The following is a 19,779-nucleotide window of genomic DNA, read 5'->3' as shown; positions in this document are numbered from 1 at the left end:
ATCACAAGATGAAAACAAATTAAATAATTTAAAATTAAATTCAGTTAAAAGCCTGAGAAAATAGGTACGTCTTGAGGGTCTTCCTGAAAGAAAACAGAGGAGGAGATGTTCTTATTTCAGTGGGGAGCACATTCCAAAGCTCCAGGGCAACCACAGATAAGGCCTGGTCCAGAGTCGCCACCAAATAAGCTGGTGGCAACCGTAACTGGACCTCTCCAGATGATCTCAGTTGGCGACAAGGTTCATGACAAAGAAGGTGGTCTCTTAAATACCCTGGGCTCAAGCTATTTAGGGCTTAATAAGTAATAACCAGCACTTTGTATTTCGCTCAGAAACAGCAGCAGCCAGTGCAGTTCTTTTAAAATTGTTGTTATATGTTCCCTTCAGGTTATCCCAGAGACCAGTCTGGCTACCCTCAAGATGTACCTAACAGAGACAAACCCTTTCAAGGCTTCTTGGAATCCTATTGGATTCAAAACCTTCTCAGGCGGACCAACCTAGTAGGTCCTTCACCCCGGCAGAGGTGGGTTTGATTGTCAGTCCTACCTTAACCGGATGGTGATCCATCCATGACAATGGGGAGATGCCAGGAGTTGCCACCCACAGAACGCCACCCTGATCAAAGCAAAAGACCAGATTGAGCATGGGACCAGCATCATGCATCAGTCCAGAAACCAACTGGAATAAGCCCATAGTCGTCGTGGCCACAATGAACTCCCGAGCCACTCCTGGCAGTGTCCCGAAATGAACACTGAAGTCCCCCAACAACAACCACCCAGGCCACTCCAATGCCTACTCCACAACTTTGTCCGTTAGCTCAGTTAGGGACTCCATTGTGCAGACGGGTGATCAGTACACCAACAGGAGTCCCAATCTATCCTTGGTCCCTAGACTCAGGTACACACATTTTGCATCTGAAAGGTCCCCAGTTTCAGTCCCTGGCATCTCCATTTAAAGGTGATGAGAACGTTGAAGGAGAGCTGCTGCCAGTCAGTAGACAATAGTGGGCCAGCTAGGCCAGTGGTCTGACTCAGTAGAAGGCAGCTTAATATGTCCAAAAGTTAAATAATGTTGCAACTGAAATCCAGCTGTTACTACAATTAACAATTCCAAATTAAATACAGACTATCCAAGATCTGATAGCCTCTTTCAAAATGGCATACAGGACTTTGGCTTGGAAGACACCCTCTTACCCAGAAAATATAATGTTTTCTTTCTAGTCAGTAAGAGGAGGGTTTCCCCCTGCCCAGCCTGGCTTATAAACAAACAAGGAAAGATCCACTCTACATACTTATTAAAAAAGCAGGGTGGAGGGAATGTAGTTCTCAGTAGCATCCGTCGTGTGTGTGTGTGTGTGTGTGTGTGTGTGTGTGTGTGTGTGTGTGAGAGAGAGAGAGAGGGGGGGGGATGTTCAGTAGCCGAGCCAGGGAGTAGTAGTAAGTAGTAGTAGTTGTTGTTGTTTTATTCGATGTCTATACCGCCCTTCCAAAAATGGCTCAGGGTGGTTTACACAGAGAAATAATAAATAAATAAGATAAGATAAGATGGATCCCTGTCCCCAAAGGGCTCACAATTGAAGCTCTCCCTCAAATGCATTGGGCTGTAGTGCATCACAATCAACCTTTTTTGAGCACCTGCCCAGATTTGGTCCTCTCCTCTCATTTCTTATTTTATCTAATCACTGTGTGTAGAATAAGGCAGGCTATGAAAATACTTCTGTAGCTCCATTCTCCCGTTAAAGTCTCTGTCTGAAGCTGGCTCTAGCATGCAGTTTTGACAGACCCACAACTGACTGTTGCTCCTGGCCCAGCTGGAAAGCTCTAATCTGCTGCCAGTTAGACAATGAATGCCACCAGCTCCTGTCGTGTTCTCTTTTTGTTTTTTAAGTGCCTGCTAACGGACCAGAGGGCTATAAAAATGTTGTTACAGTGAATTCACAACCAGACATTCGTGAACATTCCTCAAGCAAGCAGTTGAAGCAGAGTTGCTTGGGTGAGTACGAGGATTCAGTAGAAAGGGCTCTGCAAACTGTTGACCAGGGACCAAAGATCTTCAGTGTGGTCATACATGTTGTAGATGGAGCTGGTGCAGACACTTGTTGTTAAGGTATTCTAAGAACTTTCCATTAGACATCCCTATTTTTAGCAGTTTATAACTTTCCCCAAGTTGACGCTCTCTTCTGTGCCATGGGGCTTATCTCCAGCTCTGAGTGAGAAACTTCAGTCACCGCTGAAAATGAGAGGGGCGGGGGGGGGGAGTATGCTTCCCTCCAAGTTCCTTTATTGGCTCCATGCTTTGGCTTATAGATTTGCAACGTGGTGGGGTCAGCAGCGTGTCCCTTTTGCAGTGGCGATGCTGGCTTTTGCTGTTGCTGTGAAATTCTGCCCAGGGTCAGCCAAGTTACAGTTCTCTGAAAGATGGATGTTAATACGTGTTCAGTGGGGAGAACTCTTTGAAAGACAGCGACGGGCGTGACTGTGTTCCATCATAAGGAGGTGCAGCATGTTTTCCTTCAGTGACTGACTCCTCCAATCCACTATGGGCCACCCTGGTATAGGAATCAAAGGATGCCCTTTTCTGAACTCTTGCAGATCGATCATGCTATGGATGGCAAGGCGTATGCATAAAGATAAGAAAATGGCTCACCTGCAGCATGGCCTGGAATTCCGGTGCTGACTTGGAAGCCACCTTTGGCCCTGGGTGCCAATGGGAGTGCTGCTTTACCCGCTGCATCTTTAGGGTGCATTGGCAGATTGAGTGGCAGCTAGTTACACACTTGGAAGTGCCACTCGGAAGTGCAAATGGAAGCTGGTGGATTTGGAGCAGCTTGGGGAAAGAGAGGCCAGTGGGGAGGAGGCACTCGCAAGTGGGAGGCTGCAAAGGAAGATTACCAAGGGAGGCAGACTGAGGGAAATATGAAGACACCTGGCTGCAGTGCAGGAGGGAGACATCACAGAGGAACAGTCATGAGAGGGTCCTTTCAGAGGAAACTGTGGATTCATACTCCTGGCTAATTAATGCATACTTGCCAAGTAAGCCCATGAAGCCTTTATGCTACTATCTGGGGATTCAGCTTCTTGATTTTAATTTTTCTTATTTGCTGCTCCTTGAGTTTCTGTAGTGCATCTGCCGATGGTGCTCTCGTCGACATTGTGCTGGTTGACCTCTGTGTAGGTCACTAGTGGGTAAAGGATCACCTTGCCTCAAGGTGTTGGACTCAATGGCCTCTTGATGCTTCCCAACGTGGGGGGTGGGGTTTTTTTTTAATGGACGACATGATCCTGGGCAGGAGAGCTGCTGTAGTCGATTGAGCCGCTCCTTGGGAATTCCCTGGCTTGAATCTTGCCTTCGCCACTAGATGGCCTTGGACAAGTTACTCCCTTGGGTCTGGCATCAAGGGAACATATGTGGAGCACTTGAAACACTCGGATGTGTTATACAAATCTTATGGTTGGTTATTACTCAGAAGACACTCCTGATGAGTTCAGAGGTGGCAGTGTTTACTTGGCAGACTTCCTGGGGCACACGTGACATTAAATTCAGGGGGGCTTCCCCTGAGTCAATGTGCATAGGACCAGGCTGCATGTCTTTCTGACTTCTATTTATACTGCCGTGAGCTAAAAGCTCTCTATTCCATCTGCAAGAGATTGAGTTTCAGCAATACAGAAAATGGGTAATGTGTAAATGTCCCCCCTTTTATAAGCTGCCACATTGTACAGACCTGACATAGGAGTCTCGTGTTGTTCTAATGAAAAAGGTTACCATAGTCCATTAAGGTGAGTGGCAACTCCTTTGAGCCCTTAACTGCAAGGAAATCTCCAGACTCCTTGTCTGTGACTGCAGAATTAAGAGCTCCATTCTAGACCTGATAACCATCTTCAGCACAAGCCTGCACCCTCTCCACTCAGGATCATTTCATGGAAATGTGGTTTTCGTAACAAAGTGTCCCGTGACTGCATGAAGCTCAGTGAAAACTGCTTTATTTGCCGACGTTTCTGGTTTTGAAATATTGGAGAAATCCAGCGTCTGCCTGAGTTTGCCAGGCTGATTTGTATAAATCAGCCAAGTGGTGGACAAGGGATAGAAGTACCTTCTACAACAGGGTAGCTTTTATGTTGGTGCCTGTGGTATTCCATTTCTCTGCAGCCTTTGGTGCTAAATTCTGACTACTACTCATAGAGTGGAGCTAGCCCCTTCTTACCATTTGTGGGGAGTAAATAGCTTTCCAGTGCAGGGTGTTTTACCAAGAATCTTGGGTTTTAGGAGCTTCAGAACTCTCCTGGGAACCATTTTAAGTTCTATCACAGAAGCTCAAGGGCTGGGGAAGAATATATATCTGGACATCATTTAAAACATTTCAACTGTTCATATTTTCCAATCCAGTGCCTGGGATGAAAAAAGCCATCTGTGTTCCTGTAACATAGACTAAGAACTGTCCAATGTGAGCACTGCAGCCAGCAGACGGATTGTTTTGGAACATACACTTCAATAATTTTTCCCAGAGAATGTTTTAACATAATACAGAGCAGAAATTGTATAAGTTCCCAACATCTGATCACCCTTAAACGTAGTAGAGTGTTGAAGAATTGTCCTCCGTGCTCAAATTCTGCTGCTAGATGCATGCTGGTCTGGTGCAGAGCTGCTTTGAGGTCTTTCTGGGTACGTGTAAATAAAATTACTGGAAGGGGGAGATCAATCTTAAGAAAACAGCAAGGTTTGTGGACTCTGTGTGTGCAAAGCCGACTTCACATGTGTTGCTTTGCTCACAGAGATAATCTCAACATAGGTGAAACCGTTTCACTTGCTACATGTTTTTGGAGGTGTTTATTTAGCGGCAAGTCAGGACCCCAGCATGTGCATCGGTTTCACAACCCACGTCCTTGTGATAAAATATACATCCATGTTGCCACACTTAACAAGAAACATTGTACACTTCTTCCCCTTCGTGGAGATTATCTCTGTGTAGGAAAAACGTCATTTGTGAAGCATTCCTCGGTTTGGGCTGTTTTGTGTTAGGCCTCTCCAATGTTTGACCTGTGAGCTTCCAAGAACATCTCTGGGGAAGATTGTGGAGGATTTTAACTAACCCGTTTTGTCTCCTGCCATTACATAGCATTGGGTTCATTGGGGAGGGGGAGGCTGAGCAGGTTCTGTTCTTTTCAAGGCAAAGGCAATGCTCAGCCATAAATAGATCCTTTGTTTTTTGGATTTCTTCAGGCTAAACTCCATGAAACCACATCACTGTTGAGGCCCCATAATACTTCCCGACAAGAGAATTCTCGCTTCCATTACCCCACTGTGAATGCAGAAGAGCAGCTCCCTGAAGTCAGAGGAATTACATTACTGTAATGAGGTGGAAATTGGCCCAGTCATGCTCAGTCTTTCTGGCCCTGGAAGGAGTTTCCAACGTGAACACATTTTGTAGATCTAGAGTACAAGCTACATAGGAGTTTTTAAAAAATGAAAGAAAAAAAAGGCATCTGAAAAGCGAGCACAAAGATGTTTGTTCATTTGTGTGCCTTTGGTCAGTCAGCATATTACGCCGGTGACGTAATCTGGATGGAACTTCATTCTAGATTCAAAGGAAAGCATCATTTTCCATGTAAACAATTAGTCTGACATTTAGTTATGCCATTTGTTTTATGCGTAGCCTTGGTTACTAGTAAATAGCTTTTTGGGAGATGTTTTAGTAGCCAGTCATTTATTGCAAGCCAGAAACGTCCAGTTCTCCTATGAGTTCTTTGTTATGGCCTCATGGCTTTGATAGCTTCTTTTCTGGTAGTCTTCAAGGACAGCATGAGAACTTGCATTGTAACCCTTCTTCCCCCATTCCAGAGACTGTCCTTTGCATTTCAATAAGGCTTCCTAATCCTCCTCTTCCTCGCAGCTATCAAAAGCTCTTTTGTTTACTTCTCTTTGCCATGGGTTTTAGAATATTTCTATCCGCTCACAAATTGTTGTCATTACTGAGAAAATGAGGCCTTTACAAAATCACAGAACAGAGCTATACAAAAGGAACTAGATCTTGTACATCCTCCTAGGGCAGATTGCCCAAAGATAAAGTGATGACTTCCCCCTCATTTGACAAACTGGCCTGTATTATGTACTTATTAATTCTTGGACCCTTAACTGTTAGAAATTGTAAGTAAAAGTAAAGTTGTGCCGTTGAGTCAGTGTCGACTCCTGATGACCACAGAGCCCTGTGGTTGTCTGATAGACAATACAGTAGTGGTTTGCCATTGCTATCTCCCGCGCAGTAGGAGATGATGCCTTTCAGTATCTTCCTATATCGCTGCTGCCCGATATAGGTGTTTCCCATAGTCTGGGGAAACATACCAGCGGGGATTCGAACCGGCAGCCCTCTTGCTCCTTCAGCAGGTTACTTCCCTGCTGCACCATTAGGTGCCTGTTAGAAATCGTACAGTAAATTTGCAGTAAATATGGGATCCAGAGTTTTAAACAGGGTTCATGTCCATCAGTTCATTCATACTTCTCCATCAAGAGTCCTCCATACAGAGATCCACAATTGGGTGAATGTGGCTCCCGGTGAGAATCACTTCTAGGAAATTGTTGTAAATCGTGCAGGCTCAAAGTGCTTCCAGAGTCTTTGAGATGAAGACTTGTTTAATTGAGTCAAACTGTTCCAGCTCTGCAGGATCTCGGGGTGGGGGTTAGGGAAGCAAAAGATGGTGGCATCTTATTTAGAAGGGTTGTTGCAAAGCTGACTGCTGTATTTGCATGAAGTGGCCACAGTGTGAGACAAGATGGCTTGAGAATCAGACTGGCTGCTCACTCACTTGTAAACTGCCAACTGAAACAGTCGTCCTGTATCCTAAACGTATTGCCAGACAAGGTAAGCCAGTGAGCTTTTGACAACCTTGCAAACAGCAGCCCTTTAATCCAGCAGTGCAAAACCGATTTTATCTTTAGTCAGGACCCACCCCTCAACTTGATGAGCTAGAATGAACAATCTTAGTGATTGGTAGCCAATAGGGAGCAGTTGTGGAGTAAAGTTGTTCTGCCTCACCAGATAACCTCCATTCGACAACTGTTCATAGCATTTTGTTCTAGTTGCTAGCATGTATGTATTGGTTTATTTCGGCCCAAGGCCAGCATAAATACCAAAGGAAAAACCTAGTTGCTACCAGCCTGCTAATCCATCCATATGGTTATTCAGTCCACCTTTCTGGTGGTCATCAGTAAAATCACTAGAAAGTGTGGAAAGTTTGTAACTAACAAGCAATTATAGAATACATGCATGAGTTAAAAGAAGTAACAAAGCTTGGCAAAAATTAGCCCTGACATCTGGACCCCACTTTAGTCCTTTTTTTGATAATTCACGTCACAAGTTGAATGACTTTTTGGGCAGTATCCTGATACATATGGTGAAAACTGAATGGATCCGGGAGACCAAGTTTCCTTTCCGCCACGCTAAATTAGACCACAAGGTCAATGCTTCCCACTTGCTTCTGGCTGAGCTGTGCTTATTTGGAGGAACAGTAAGAGCACTCCTTGTGCTCAGCTAATTGCAGAGAACTGTTTGCCTTTATGAAATTATCGAGATACATGGAGTGGGAAAGAATGCTCCACTTAGATTCTTTTGCATTCCTTGGTTGGCTCGGTTTTCCTGTGCCTGCTTTTCAGATGGTGGCTCAAGATTCTTAAAATGTATCTTCAAATTTGAAATTAATGCATGTGAAGGTATATTTTGTATCCTTGGTAAGTAGGGATAGGGGACACACACACACACATCCACCCACCCCTTTTGTCCTTCATAGCAGCAGCACCCCTGGCATGGGCAGTCTTAAGAAATAGGAGGTGCACTGGAGTAGGAGTACATACCCATAGTGTCGCTGCTTTCATGGACAAGCCAATGCCTCCCACATCTGGTCACTAGCATTGGCCTCTCGCTCCCCAACAGCAAAGTCAGTAATCTGCCAGCCTATCCTAAAGCCCAGGACAGACCAGGCAACAGCTGAAGCTCAGTTGTGAGTGAAATGAACAAGCACCTTTTATGACGCTGTCTTCTAGTTTGCCTAATAAATCTAGGCTTGTACAGGCAGTGAGGCACCTTTTGGTGTCTGTTAGGAGGACAGAAAAAGATGCTATTGGATGAATCCTCTAACATGATATATTGAAGTCATTCTGGGCTAAAGTGAGGCACAAGAACAGTCTGTGCTCCCTTTTGCTCCTTTTTCGTCATTGGTTCCCTGGGCAAAGTAAATTTTCCTATGGGAGCAAAGCTCTGAAGGGTGTTGACACTGAGAAGGAAATGCTTTCTGTAAACCAACAATGATTTCTCTTTGGGGAGTGAATAAGCAAACATCCGGGTGTCATCTGCATTTTATAAACTGAGATATTGATTTGAAATCAAAGATCTGCGATCCTTAATTAATACATTTCAAATTGCAGAAAAGATTCAGAAAGCTGTAGAAGAGAAACTATAGGCAAGAAGTCCTGGAAGCTACTCTCAGGCCCCCCATGTAAGACTAATGGTCTTCCTTCTTCACTGGTGGGGCTTGCACCTGCCCATTGGGCAAGATGTCATTGTCCTCTGACCCACAGGAGGAGAATTACAAGTATAACAACAGGAGGGCGCTCTCTGTGGTACCAGCTTCAGGGAATCCCTGTCCATCAGTTGTTCCCAGTAGTAGTATACATCTATATCAAATGCACGTTTTAAAACTCCAAACCTAACTAGTTTAGTTAATGCAATAGATATAGGTGGTTGGGTTCGTTTGTTTTTTAATGCAAAATATGAAGGAGCCCTCAGGAAGCATAGCGAGTTGGTGGCCAGATTAATGGTCTGCTATATTAAGGAAGTGGAGATATTGGCAGAGAGAGAGGTTTCCAACTAAATCGCCACCACTGGTTTGGAGATGCTACCTCCACTGCATTATTCTTCCAGGCTAATTCCATGAAATAGGTAGACAGTAGATGGAAGCCAATGTACACGGCTTCTGTACATGGCAACTCGGGCAGAGATGGCTGTTGGCAGCAGTCAAAAGAAAAAGCACTTTCCGGGTTCCCTCTCTTGTTCTGTTGGTCATTTGTTTGTCTTCGCCTTTCACAGTCCTGCCCAGTGAGCCAAAAGGAGGGTTTAATTTTACAAATGACTAAATGCTGTATTTTTGTCCCTCTTTGGTCTCTGCAAGGCAGCAGATGTGACTTGTGGGCCTTCTGCGTATTGTACATGTGCCAGATTTTAGTAGGCATTTTGTCAAAACACCACCACAAGGAAAACTATCCTTTCACAATAGTCGGAATTCAGCACGTTTTATACTTGCCTTCTGTTTGACATTCTTCTCTGATGTTCTGTTATGGGGCTGGTTCTTAACCAGGCCAGAGTTATGTTACTTAGCTGCTCAATTGCTAATTAATCTAGCCAGATTTCACATAGACCTTTACCCATTGCAGTTTGCAAGTACTGATAGCATTTTTTTAATGAACCAGTTCTAAAGCCTTCTTTAAAAGTGTGTTGTACACATATCCCACTCCCAGCCATGAGATTTGTAGCTCTCCTTTCAGTTGTCCTTTCAGCACGAGATCTATTAGCTCCTGGTTTTGTTTAATTAGGACAAAATTGGTGAACTAAAACCTTTCACTCTAGAAGCCTAATATTCTAATAAAGAGTTGCATAAGTAACCATTCGTTTATACTAGTCCTTGAATGATTATTCATGGAAAAATTATGCAAAGGGAAAAACAGTGAGATCCTTTGGGATATTAAAGCTACGTGGTCAATTTTTCCAAATGTTCCTGCCACAGCTTTCTAAACAGCACTCGTCAGCTTCTGCTGGGTTTCTCTCAAGTCCCTTAATATAAACAGCTTGTAATAATGGGTTAATACCTTTTTAACATTATTTCTTGTCTATGCCAGCATCATCTTGACAGTAATGCAGAGGAATAATGCAAACCAAACTTGCCTCGCTCCATGCCAAGTGATTGGAAAATCATGTTAGATGCCATTTGTTTCACTGGGAGGTGTAAGAACGTTCATAGAAATAGTATTCACCAGAACAGGACAGAGTGGGGGTCTAATAAACAGGAGAGGTATTTGGTAGCAGATGACCTCATTTAGTGGGAGCCCAAAGCCAGAATTACTTGATCTCAAATGCATTTAGAGGCTGACATATGGTAAACAAGGTTAGTTACTTGCTCTGCACCAAATAGAAGCTGTGGAGATGAGCCTGAATGCAGAGATTACACAATGCACTTCACAAGTTTATTTCTAAACTGAGAAGTCTCCAGCCATGGTTAAGCAACAGCTTTTGTTCAGCCCAGAACAGGGTTAATTTCTCAAAGGGACCACAAAAAAACCCCACATCTTTCATTTGCAACAAAAAGAACTATCAAAACGTTTCAATGGGATGTTGAGTAAAGCAACAAAATTATACTGCCCAACCTCCTATACAAAATTAAGGGTTTGGTTACACTGCTAGTTTAACCGGGGTCAGTGCTGCATTTCCATTAGTTCAGCCCACAGCTGATCTATACCCAAAACAGAAGGGAATTGATTCTGGTGCCACTGGAAGCTCAGTTTTATATGGCTCAAGTTGCATGGCTTTGAAGAGACACTCACATCCCTGCTTAAGCTTAACACAACAGAAATGTACAGAACGGAAACTGACAGCTCTGTTCTTGATCTGTCAGGGTTGTCACCGTGGGCTGAGTTTGTCTGTGTTTGCACCTCCAGCCACCTCCCCTCCACCACTGCCACCAAATCAAAGCTTGGTATATTTATTGATCGATCCCAAAACACACCATGCTGCACTGGCTCTGCAAGCAGAGGTGTCTGCACAAATGCAGTCACCCAAAACATTTAGAGTGTTTATTGCTGTTCTGTGTTTGGCATCTGTGGTGATGGGATGAAGATGCCAAGGAGCAGCCTGAGGGCACTGCCTTTGTAGAGAATCAGCCGTGTAACTGTTTGGAGGTGTGCGTTGTAGCATTGTGGGTGCAGCTGGTAACATAGCTTCAGACTGCAGTGGAATCTGGAGGTCACCTTATCCTATCACTTCTATTTATGTACAGGAGATGCTATAGCCATCTCTGCCATCTGCCCTCTCATGCAAAAGAGAAGGGTCATGTTATGTTGACTCTACTCAGACTTTGGCTGGGGAGATGCTCTTCTTCGTTAAGGTATGACTGGTATAATGCTGGTAAAAGATGCAAGAGACCCAGCCCTGTGCGTACACATTACATCCTCAGCTTTGGCCCACCACTCCATTCTTAGATAAATTCAGCTCTAGCTAGTAGCTACACATACATCACCATGACACTGCAGTAGTATGGATCCATATTCACTTTACAAAATAGATTTAAAGTCATTGTTTATTTTCCCAAGCATAGCACCACTAGCTTTTATGCTGGGGCCTTTGGGATGAGTGGAACTCAACTGACACATCACCACTGCAAAAGGAACGTATTGTTGTGGTATTGTGTGTGGTAATTCTTGTTGTGGCAATACTTATGGCAAGGCATGAGTAGGCCCTCTAAGGGCTTCCATTGTATATGGATCTTGGTTTGCTCATGGCTGATTCATGCTCTGCTAGAGGGGAGAGTGGGACCAGTGGTGTTTTGAGAAGCATTGTTAGTCCTCAAAATTCCACAAAAACATCTTCAGAAATATAACTTACAACATCTTCAGTGTGTGGTTCTGATTACACACCCGATCAAGAGCTGCATATTTTGGAAATGCATTTGACCTTTAAATATAAGGCCTTTGCAGAAGCTTCATAATGCCAAAGTGACTCACTCTTGAGTACAAATTGCCTTAAAGGTCTGTGGAAGGGCAGTTAAATGCAAGAAGCTCCTTTAGTTGCACACACTTGTGTGTGAGGGAATTGTCTTGTTAACTAGTGATTGTTGCACTAGAGCCCTCTGAAGGTGTGTATTCCCTGTCTCTTCTAGCCAGATCTCCCCAAGCCAGATTTGCATTTTTCTTTCCTTCATTCTTCCACTTATATTCACGGGTTGTTCAGGATAAAGAAGGTCTTAGGGACGTGAAGGTTTGTTTTGTTTCTGTAGTGATGAAAAAGAGCACCTGTTAGAACTTCAGGATCTGGAGAAATAAGAGTTGCCAGTTCTGGTCTAATGTCACACTGTCGCCAGCTTCTGTTGGTAAATTAGGATTCTGTGCTGAAGGATCTGCTGTCCTTTTCCTCACTGTAGCTGAAGACAGGAATCCCTGAATGGAGCTGAGGAAATGGTAACCCTCACAAGCAGGTGGCTGACTGCTGGCTTCCTCTGCACTAGCCTGTGTTCCAACCAAGCTTTCCCCAGATGCAGGGCAATGTTAACTTTAGACTGAGGTTTTCCACATGTATGCTCTAATACACCTCAGCATCACCAGAGCAGAAAGCCATCCATAAGACTTGGGACTGCTTGGAACAGTCAGAATTTTCCTATGCAGAAGCACTAAGCATCCAACACTATATTTGGTCTGTCAGCTGTGTTGATTGCCTATGCATGTGTCTCATTGTGTGTACAGGCTCTGGGAAGCTGCAGCCAGTCACAGCTTCTTAGCAGGCACATATCTAGTAAAGCAGATTATGTGATCATTGCACATGATTATTTATATTCAGGTTTCCCACATTTTCCTGTATAAAGGTGCTTTTTCTGGAGGATACCTGTAATGTTGGAATTCTCCGCTCCCTATCCCCCCACAAGCAAACTTGAGGGAAATTAGAAATTGAGTAGCTTTCACATTCTAAAATCTGTATCGCTGGCAGCCACCTTGTGGAAGGAGAGGATAAAATGCCAAGATATGGGAACGAAGCACTCTGTCTGTCCCTTGGGCAATATTGCTTCCTTGTCAGGGTCTTTAGCAGACATTGCCTTAAGTTGAGGGAGTCTTGTTTCCATCTATAGCTAATCCTGTTTCAGTCACACACCGTGGGGAGTTGGTCTCATTCGACCTGAGGAGTCCCCCGAAGAACTTGCTTGCTCTTCCATCCGTGTTGTCTAACACGATTGCTGGCCTGAAATGTGTAGCCTGTTGGCATCAAGACCTCCTCAAAGCCCCAGAGTCAACATCTGTCTGGCTCTGATTTGCATGCAACATCCTTGCGTTTCCCTTAGATACTCATGCTCCGAGTCAACACGAAGAAACTGTTTATAGGCGAATAGGGTTGCGAACCAAGCTGGAAGCATATGTTTTTGTTAGACATTGATTATTCCGCCCAAAGTATTTTTCTGGCTGTGCATATTATGCCTTGGCGAGCCTCTGTCATAGAATAGCCAAGGATCTTTTTTGTGGGACTTCTGTCATCAAAAAGATGTGCAAGAATAGTTTTTTAGGCCGACTTGCTATTTTGGTTTAACCGGAGAGATTCTTAATTGGAGCGGATGGTGTAACACCAGTAGGCAGCAAGCCGCATTCGGGAAAGCACCTGCCGTTGGAGATCAGTGATGACCCTTAAGCAGATGCTGTCTTCCTTCCTCCCCCACGTACTTTTCAACTGTCTCTACAGGACCATTCAGCTCTTCCAGAAACGAAGCGACTGATTCCTGGCGATTCCTATCTTCAGTTTAGCATTAATTGGTGTCTATTTTGTAGGTCCGTCAGAGGTGTCAGCAGCTGTGAGGTTCAGCAGGAGACCAACCTGTCCTGATGCCTCGGTGGCAACCAGCCTGCCTACTCCTCCTGTTCCACGGCACAGGAAGAGTCACAGCCTGGGAAACAAGTGGGTGTTCCTGTCCACATCCGATCTTGCAGCTTGTTCAGGCATCACTGAGAATCTGACCCAGCTTTTGAGAACTCATTGACACAAGGAATATCCTTCTTTGGTCTTACCTCTCCCCTTTCCTAGTATCCTAGAAGTGACTCTCCCTAGTAAAATGCCTGCCTCAGAATCTCCTGATCCTGGGAGTGCTACTCTTTCTGCCTTTTTAAACTAATACCCTGGTGCCACTCTTACCCCATGCCTTCGTGGGTGTCGGAGGTGTTGGCGTAAATCACCCAAGGAAACCTGCATTTTGTTTAGTGCCCATTTGCCAGCCTCACCTATGCTTGCTGAAATAACAGAAAGACGTGGGGAAGCTCAAAACAATGGCAGACATCAGCTTTTAAGAGAGAGATCCCACATTCTACTTAGTGCTGGAAGTGGTTGGATTAAAATGGGCAGCGGGCATGTTACTTGTCCAGCATCATCTGATGGAATTTCCTCAGATAGGAACTCAAGATTATTGAGTCTCATGGTCTTTGTAGCTCTCTAAGCAAGCAGCATTTGTAGGACCATCAGGAAGAACATGAAAACACTCAAGCACCCTTTATATTAAGGCAATAGTTGGTTATATAGACTGCTAGATCCCAGTTCGTGTATAGACCATCACGGTAATCTAGTTCTGAGAGACAGAGCATGTGAGAGGCCCCATTAAGCTACCTGCCACTTAAAAGACTCGCTGACGTTTATGGTCATCGTACAGTGAGGCAATGTCCGTGTGGAAAAAAAACAGGAGTGAATGGATGTTACCCGATTACATAAGAACTTCTTGCCTTTTTTCCCCTTTTCTAATTTTCCAGTATGATGTGTCAGTTCAGTGTAGTTGAAAGTAAAAGCGCAACGTTCCCAACAGAGAAACCCCGCCACCTGCTGGATGACAGTGTTCTAGAATCCCACAGTCCTGTCAGAAACCACACACTAAGCTCTGTTTTCACCAATGGTATTTCCATAGGTAAGTATTCAACGATTCGGAATCAGGAGTCTTGCTGGATTCTCTGCTTGTCTGTCTCTTCTGTTTTGGAGCTCAGGGAGGCACCCAGAAAGGATAGTCTGAGGACAAAGGATAATTGATAATTTGGATAGAAAGAAAGCAGCTAAGATAAGGTATCCGCCTGCCTATAAACCATATTCAACTCACCTTCTCTGTCAAATATACCTGCAGATAGTTAACCTTCTGCTTTGAGATAACTGGAGGATCTTGCTGAAATACAGCAGCCGCAGCATGGGGAGTGCTAAGTCACTGTACTGTTCCGCTCCTGTGATTTGTGTCGGCACTTCCATAAAAAAAGGAGAAATGCTAGTGAATGTTCAAATAAATCTGAAATGTGTACGAGGAGCACCATTTAGAAGGCAGGAGAGCACAAGCCACTTTTAGGAATAATCACCACAGCAAATAGAAAGGTCCGCAAAACTTAGCCTTAAGTTGAACTTTGGCTGCAGGTAAAAGGTGCTACAACAGCAGACAAGTCTGTAAGGGAAGAAACAGCTATTTTGAGAGGTGCTTAATGGCAAAACCATGCCAGAGGAAAGCATGGATTGCAGAAGAGTAGTCCTGCTAGTCTGCAGCAGCCAAAAAGACCTCTCCGATTTAGAGATTGACTATGGCATGAGCTTCCACATGCAAGAGCCTACTTCATCAGAATGCATGATACACTGTCGTGATCACTTAACCTGAATGTGAAAAAGTGCCACCATCACATATCGCCTGATCAGCCATCAGAGGTCATTATCACATTGAGCGATTTCCTAGCAATGGAAAGCAAGCTGGACAGAAATCAGACTTCTGGGAGTTGGGTATCATCTGTTGCTTTAACTGAACACCTAGACAAAAGAAAACCCAGACTGCCAAGTTTGGGGAAGAAAATGCATTTAACTGGCATATTTACAGCTTTAAATTCCTCTTTGAGTAAATTTACTAATCAGTTATCAATTCTTTAAAAGTCCTGATTCCACAATAAGAGGATGAGTCGAAACAGGGCATCAGGCTGATTTGTCATGGCACCAAACTGCCACTTGCTTCATGTTACCTTTTCTGTGTCTTAATTAAAGGAAAACCAGTTATCCTTTTGTTGTCTGTCCTTTGTCTTTGGCTGGCATGGTTATGTTCAAATGCTGAAGTAGTGGTAATCATCAGAATGTACAATGCAAGCACAACTTTATTCTCCATGCAGCAGTGAGATGATTCTTGTAACAGTATGAAAATGATAAAAACTGGAGGGCAGATATTCAGTATTTTACAACTAGAAAACTGCAATACTCTGTTGGGTCAGGGAAACATCTCCTTCAGGAAGAAACAAAGTTTCTAATAACACTTTTCACTTTGGTCTTCTCAGTCTGACTTCTGTGGTGTACTCTGGGAAGCTTCAGCAAGTGCATGGACTTGTTCTACAGCACCTCTTTCTTGTCCCATTGACAATCCTGTGTGGTCTTGTTTTGTAGGAAGCAGTGAAAGTTCAGAATTTAGTGAGGAGCCATCTTCAGGGCTTGAGAGGTGAGTGTCATCTGTGCCAAAGAATAGTTGAATTGATATTAAAGCTAAAGTTCCGTTTCACTGCAGTCAATATTATCATTGATAACTTTAATGGCCAGGTTTACATGAATAGTCACTGGTTGCCACTGTGTTGAGTAAATTGATCTGCTCATGAAGGTAAATGGAAAGAATATTACCTTAAAAGCTGCCACTAAGAGGTATAAAAGTGGAGACGGGTGCAATCAGTACCTCCGTAATATCAATTGTATGTTTCTCCATATATGTCCCACCTTCTGTGCTTTTTATACTTCTTAACATGTGTTTCCTGTATTCTCAGAAGGCTAATACACATTTAGATCTTGTAATACCATCAAGCCTTAGAATAAACATTTTCAAAGCTACCTTACTGTATATAGTACTATATATACCAGACTGTATATAATTTAGTTTGTGTTTGTCAACACTGGGCCTTTGTCATAAACAAGAGTTTACACACCCAATCTGTTTGCCTACAGCTCCACTTTGAAAGCTGCAAAAGAAGTTAAGCTCCAGGCATGCCTCATCTGAACAGCACATTTTGACTCCCGGCTCATTCTCCGACTGGAATTCCCTCTGTGGGAATTCCCTGGGTCTGCTGACCTGTTGGCCAGAAGAGTCTTAAACCTATCTCCACATCTCAGCTTGCTTGTGTGCTGCAAAAAGTAGTTGGATAGATCTCAATAACACAGCAGTGCTTTTGTTAAACAAAACAAGCCCAACCATGCTGAATAGTTAAACAAATCCTCATACGAAATTAAACTAAACACACACACACACATCTGCCAGTGTCCGGTATGTGATGCCTTGGGTGGAATGCAATCCAGTTATAAACTCAGACTTTGGAGACTCCAGTTCTCATTGTCTAGGAAGGATCTCTATGAAGGAATTCATGTGTGCACTTGTTTATTAAGTGTCTGAAGCCGCCAGGTGATGCAAAAAAAAGTAAGAACAATTTCACAGAGAGCAGCATCCATTCCCATGACCACTGTGATGCTTTAACAAATCCGAAGTTTTGAAGAGAGAGAAAAAACTAGCAAAATGAGATGGCTTTCCTTGTTCATTGCTATCTGCTTGATGAAGAGTTTGCTGACTGTAACTTGAAAGCCTGCCTGCTGGACAAACTGAAAATGGTTATTTAGAAGGGCACCACCTACACTACAGTGTAACTGCAGAGAACATTTTTTGTAACTTTTCCCAGCAAGACAGGATTGTGAAGGATAGAGAACCTGCGTTCCCCAGAAAAACATTACTGCTCATCTGTTTATTTGAAAAGATAGTATCTATAAGGGAAGAGACCCCATCAATGTTAGACGAGCCAGTTTAGAGTTCACTCTTTTGCTCACTTTCACATCTATCTTTGTATCCTTCTGTCCCTTGATACATTGCATTTATGCAGAGGAACTGGATGCATTCTGTCTTCCCAGTTTCAGGCAGTTAGGGTCACACGTCCATGTGTACTGGATAGACACCATATTTTTCTTGGCCATACATAGCACTGCATCCTCTTTTACCATGTCTGTTCTTTTCTCTCTCTCTGAATGTGTCCTTCCTTATTTAAAGGAAGTGATACAATGCCACCTGGAGAAGCAATGCAGGAGGTGGCACTTGAACAAAACCTTTCTTTTGGATCACAAAGCCAGGGCAGAAAATGTCATTGTGACCTTATGAGAGTTAGCAGGAGAATTGCAGTGGGCATGCAGTTGAGGATGCATGCACCCTCAGCTGTGCCCGAGGTCTTCAGTGGCAGGCCTAAGGGAACTGCAGATGGGCTTCTCCTTTCCCATTGGCCCACTCCTGTGCTTGTTACAGCCACTTGACCCGCAGTACTTAAGCAAGGGAAGTCCCACCCCAGTTATGCTTTGCATAATTCACCTGCCTAAATCCTGCATGCCAGGAAGCCATTTTTCTACTGATCCTGCCTTCGTGCCTTTTAACGGCTTCCTGTGTAACAAGCACCGGAATGAACCAATGGGAAAGGAGAAGCCTGTCTGCCACTGAAGACCTTGGGCACAGTTGAGGATGCAACAAAAGACGTTTTGCATGCAGAAGGTCCCAGGTTTAATCCCTGGCATCTTCTCCTCCAGAAGAGCTGCACTTGTGAACATACTGGCAAAATAGCGGATACCCCGATATTTCTGACTGGAAATGTTTAATTTTGAATATTATGCCCACAGTCCTCCCCACACCAATTGGGTTGCATTGATCAAAAGGCAATTAGGGCCTATTCTTGCATAGGATCGTGGGGATTTACAATCACCTGAATTCAGTGGGAGACTTTGGCCAGTTCAGAGTACCCTGGTTGGTTCCAGGAAAGCTACATATCTCATTCAGCTCATGCCATGTGCTTTGTTTCATTAGCCAGGCTTCAGCTAAGCAGCCTGTTAACATGACAGTGGGGGACCAGGGCTAGTTCCAGTTTCTGGACTTGTGGAACATGTCTGCTTTCCCAGATGGATGGATGGTCTGCCACATGCTGTTCTTCAGCCAGAGTGTCACTTAATTTCCAGAACACTTAATTTCTTCAAAAAGAGGTGCTAGAGTTTTGGTCTGCCTGTGAGCAATTGCATCTGACCTGGAACTCCCTTCATCATTGCTGCTTATCTTGCTCTAGTTGTTTCTTGGCATTGCACAGAGGTTGAGAACACTTTACTGCTATTCCTTTGAATGCCCCTTAGCTTTATGTGTTTTCGAAGACTCTTGTCAATTCTCCGTGTTGGTATGATTGAGGCAAATGTTGCCTTCCTAAAAGTGGTTTCATTCCCAGTGAAACTCTTCAGAATATTACTGGATCTCATAAATAAATGGAAGTCTTGCAGTTAATGAGATGGAAGCAGCTTCAAAGCTCTGTTCTTCATTCCCTCCTAATACCTCATGCTTACCCCATGTTCTTTTGCTCACTAAGCCTTGCTTTGTACTTCCATAGGTGTTAAAATGAGCACTACTTCTTGGACAGTGAAACCTTCACTAAAGATACCACTCAGTCACTGAGAGCATCAAATACTATGTGTGTGTCTCACGTTACCTTATGTGTTCTGTTTTGTTGGATGTTACCACAGTATCTGCACTATAAGAAAAGAACTTACATGTAAATTTACAAACAGGGGTCGGTTGTACGCCACGCTGGGGCCCAACTGGCGGGTACCAATTCGGAATTCTCCCAGAAGTCGAAGCTGTGTCTACAGGTACAGTTAGGTGGTGGGTCTGTCTCTCCCTAGACTGTGGTGTTAATCCTTATTTTCAGCCTCTGTTTTCCCCTTGCTAATTAAGAAAGCATCTTATTTCGAAGAGCATTGTCGTGTTTGTGTTTTTTTTCTTCCATCCTTACAAAGACTTCCTTTCCATGCTAGTGAAACATAGGAGAGTGGGAATGTTTGGATGCAGATTCATCAAGATATGCTTTTCACATCCACACCACAGAAGTGTGATAGGCCATGTTTACATGCCACGCTGCATATAAACATGCTTCATATAAATGCTGGTTGTTCTTCCTTCTCATACTGAAAGAGCCCCATTGATTTCAGTGGGAGGGATTTAGGCAGATTAA

General features: G+C 43.8%; 1 protein-coding gene across 10 annotated transcripts in view; it reads left to right on the top strand.

Annotated features, from left to right (window-relative positions):
* The window catches only part of RALGPS1 (Ral GEF with PH domain and SH3 binding motif 1), a 167,997-nt gene that overhangs the window by 137,349 nt on the left and 10,869 nt on the right, over positions 1-19,779 (top strand). For 2 of the 10 annotated variants that reach the window (XM_053281812.1, XM_053281811.1), the window contains exons 13-17: positions 1,888-1,992; positions 13,561-13,687; positions 14,527-14,678; positions 16,166-16,217; positions 19,337-19,417. In XM_053281812.1, the coding sequence (XP_053137787.1) occupies positions 1,888-1,992; positions 13,561-13,687; positions 14,527-14,678; positions 16,166-16,217; positions 19,337-19,417 (517 nt within the window). Of the gene's footprint in view, positions 1-1,887; positions 1,993-5,217; positions 5,842-13,560; positions 13,688-14,526; positions 14,679-16,165; positions 16,218-19,336; positions 19,418-19,779 lie in introns of those variants that run through there. The other 8 variants (XM_053281813.1, XM_053281814.1, XM_053281817.1 and 5 more) reach the window with 8 other exon arrangements.

Source organism: Hemicordylus capensis, chromosome 17, assembly GCF_027244095.1.
Source record: "Hemicordylus capensis ecotype Gifberg chromosome 17, rHemCap1.1.pri, whole genome shotgun sequence".
Taxonomy (NCBI): domain Eukaryota; kingdom Metazoa; phylum Chordata; class Lepidosauria; order Squamata; family Cordylidae; genus Hemicordylus; species Hemicordylus capensis.
This window is presented reverse-complemented; position numbering and strand designations above follow the sequence as displayed.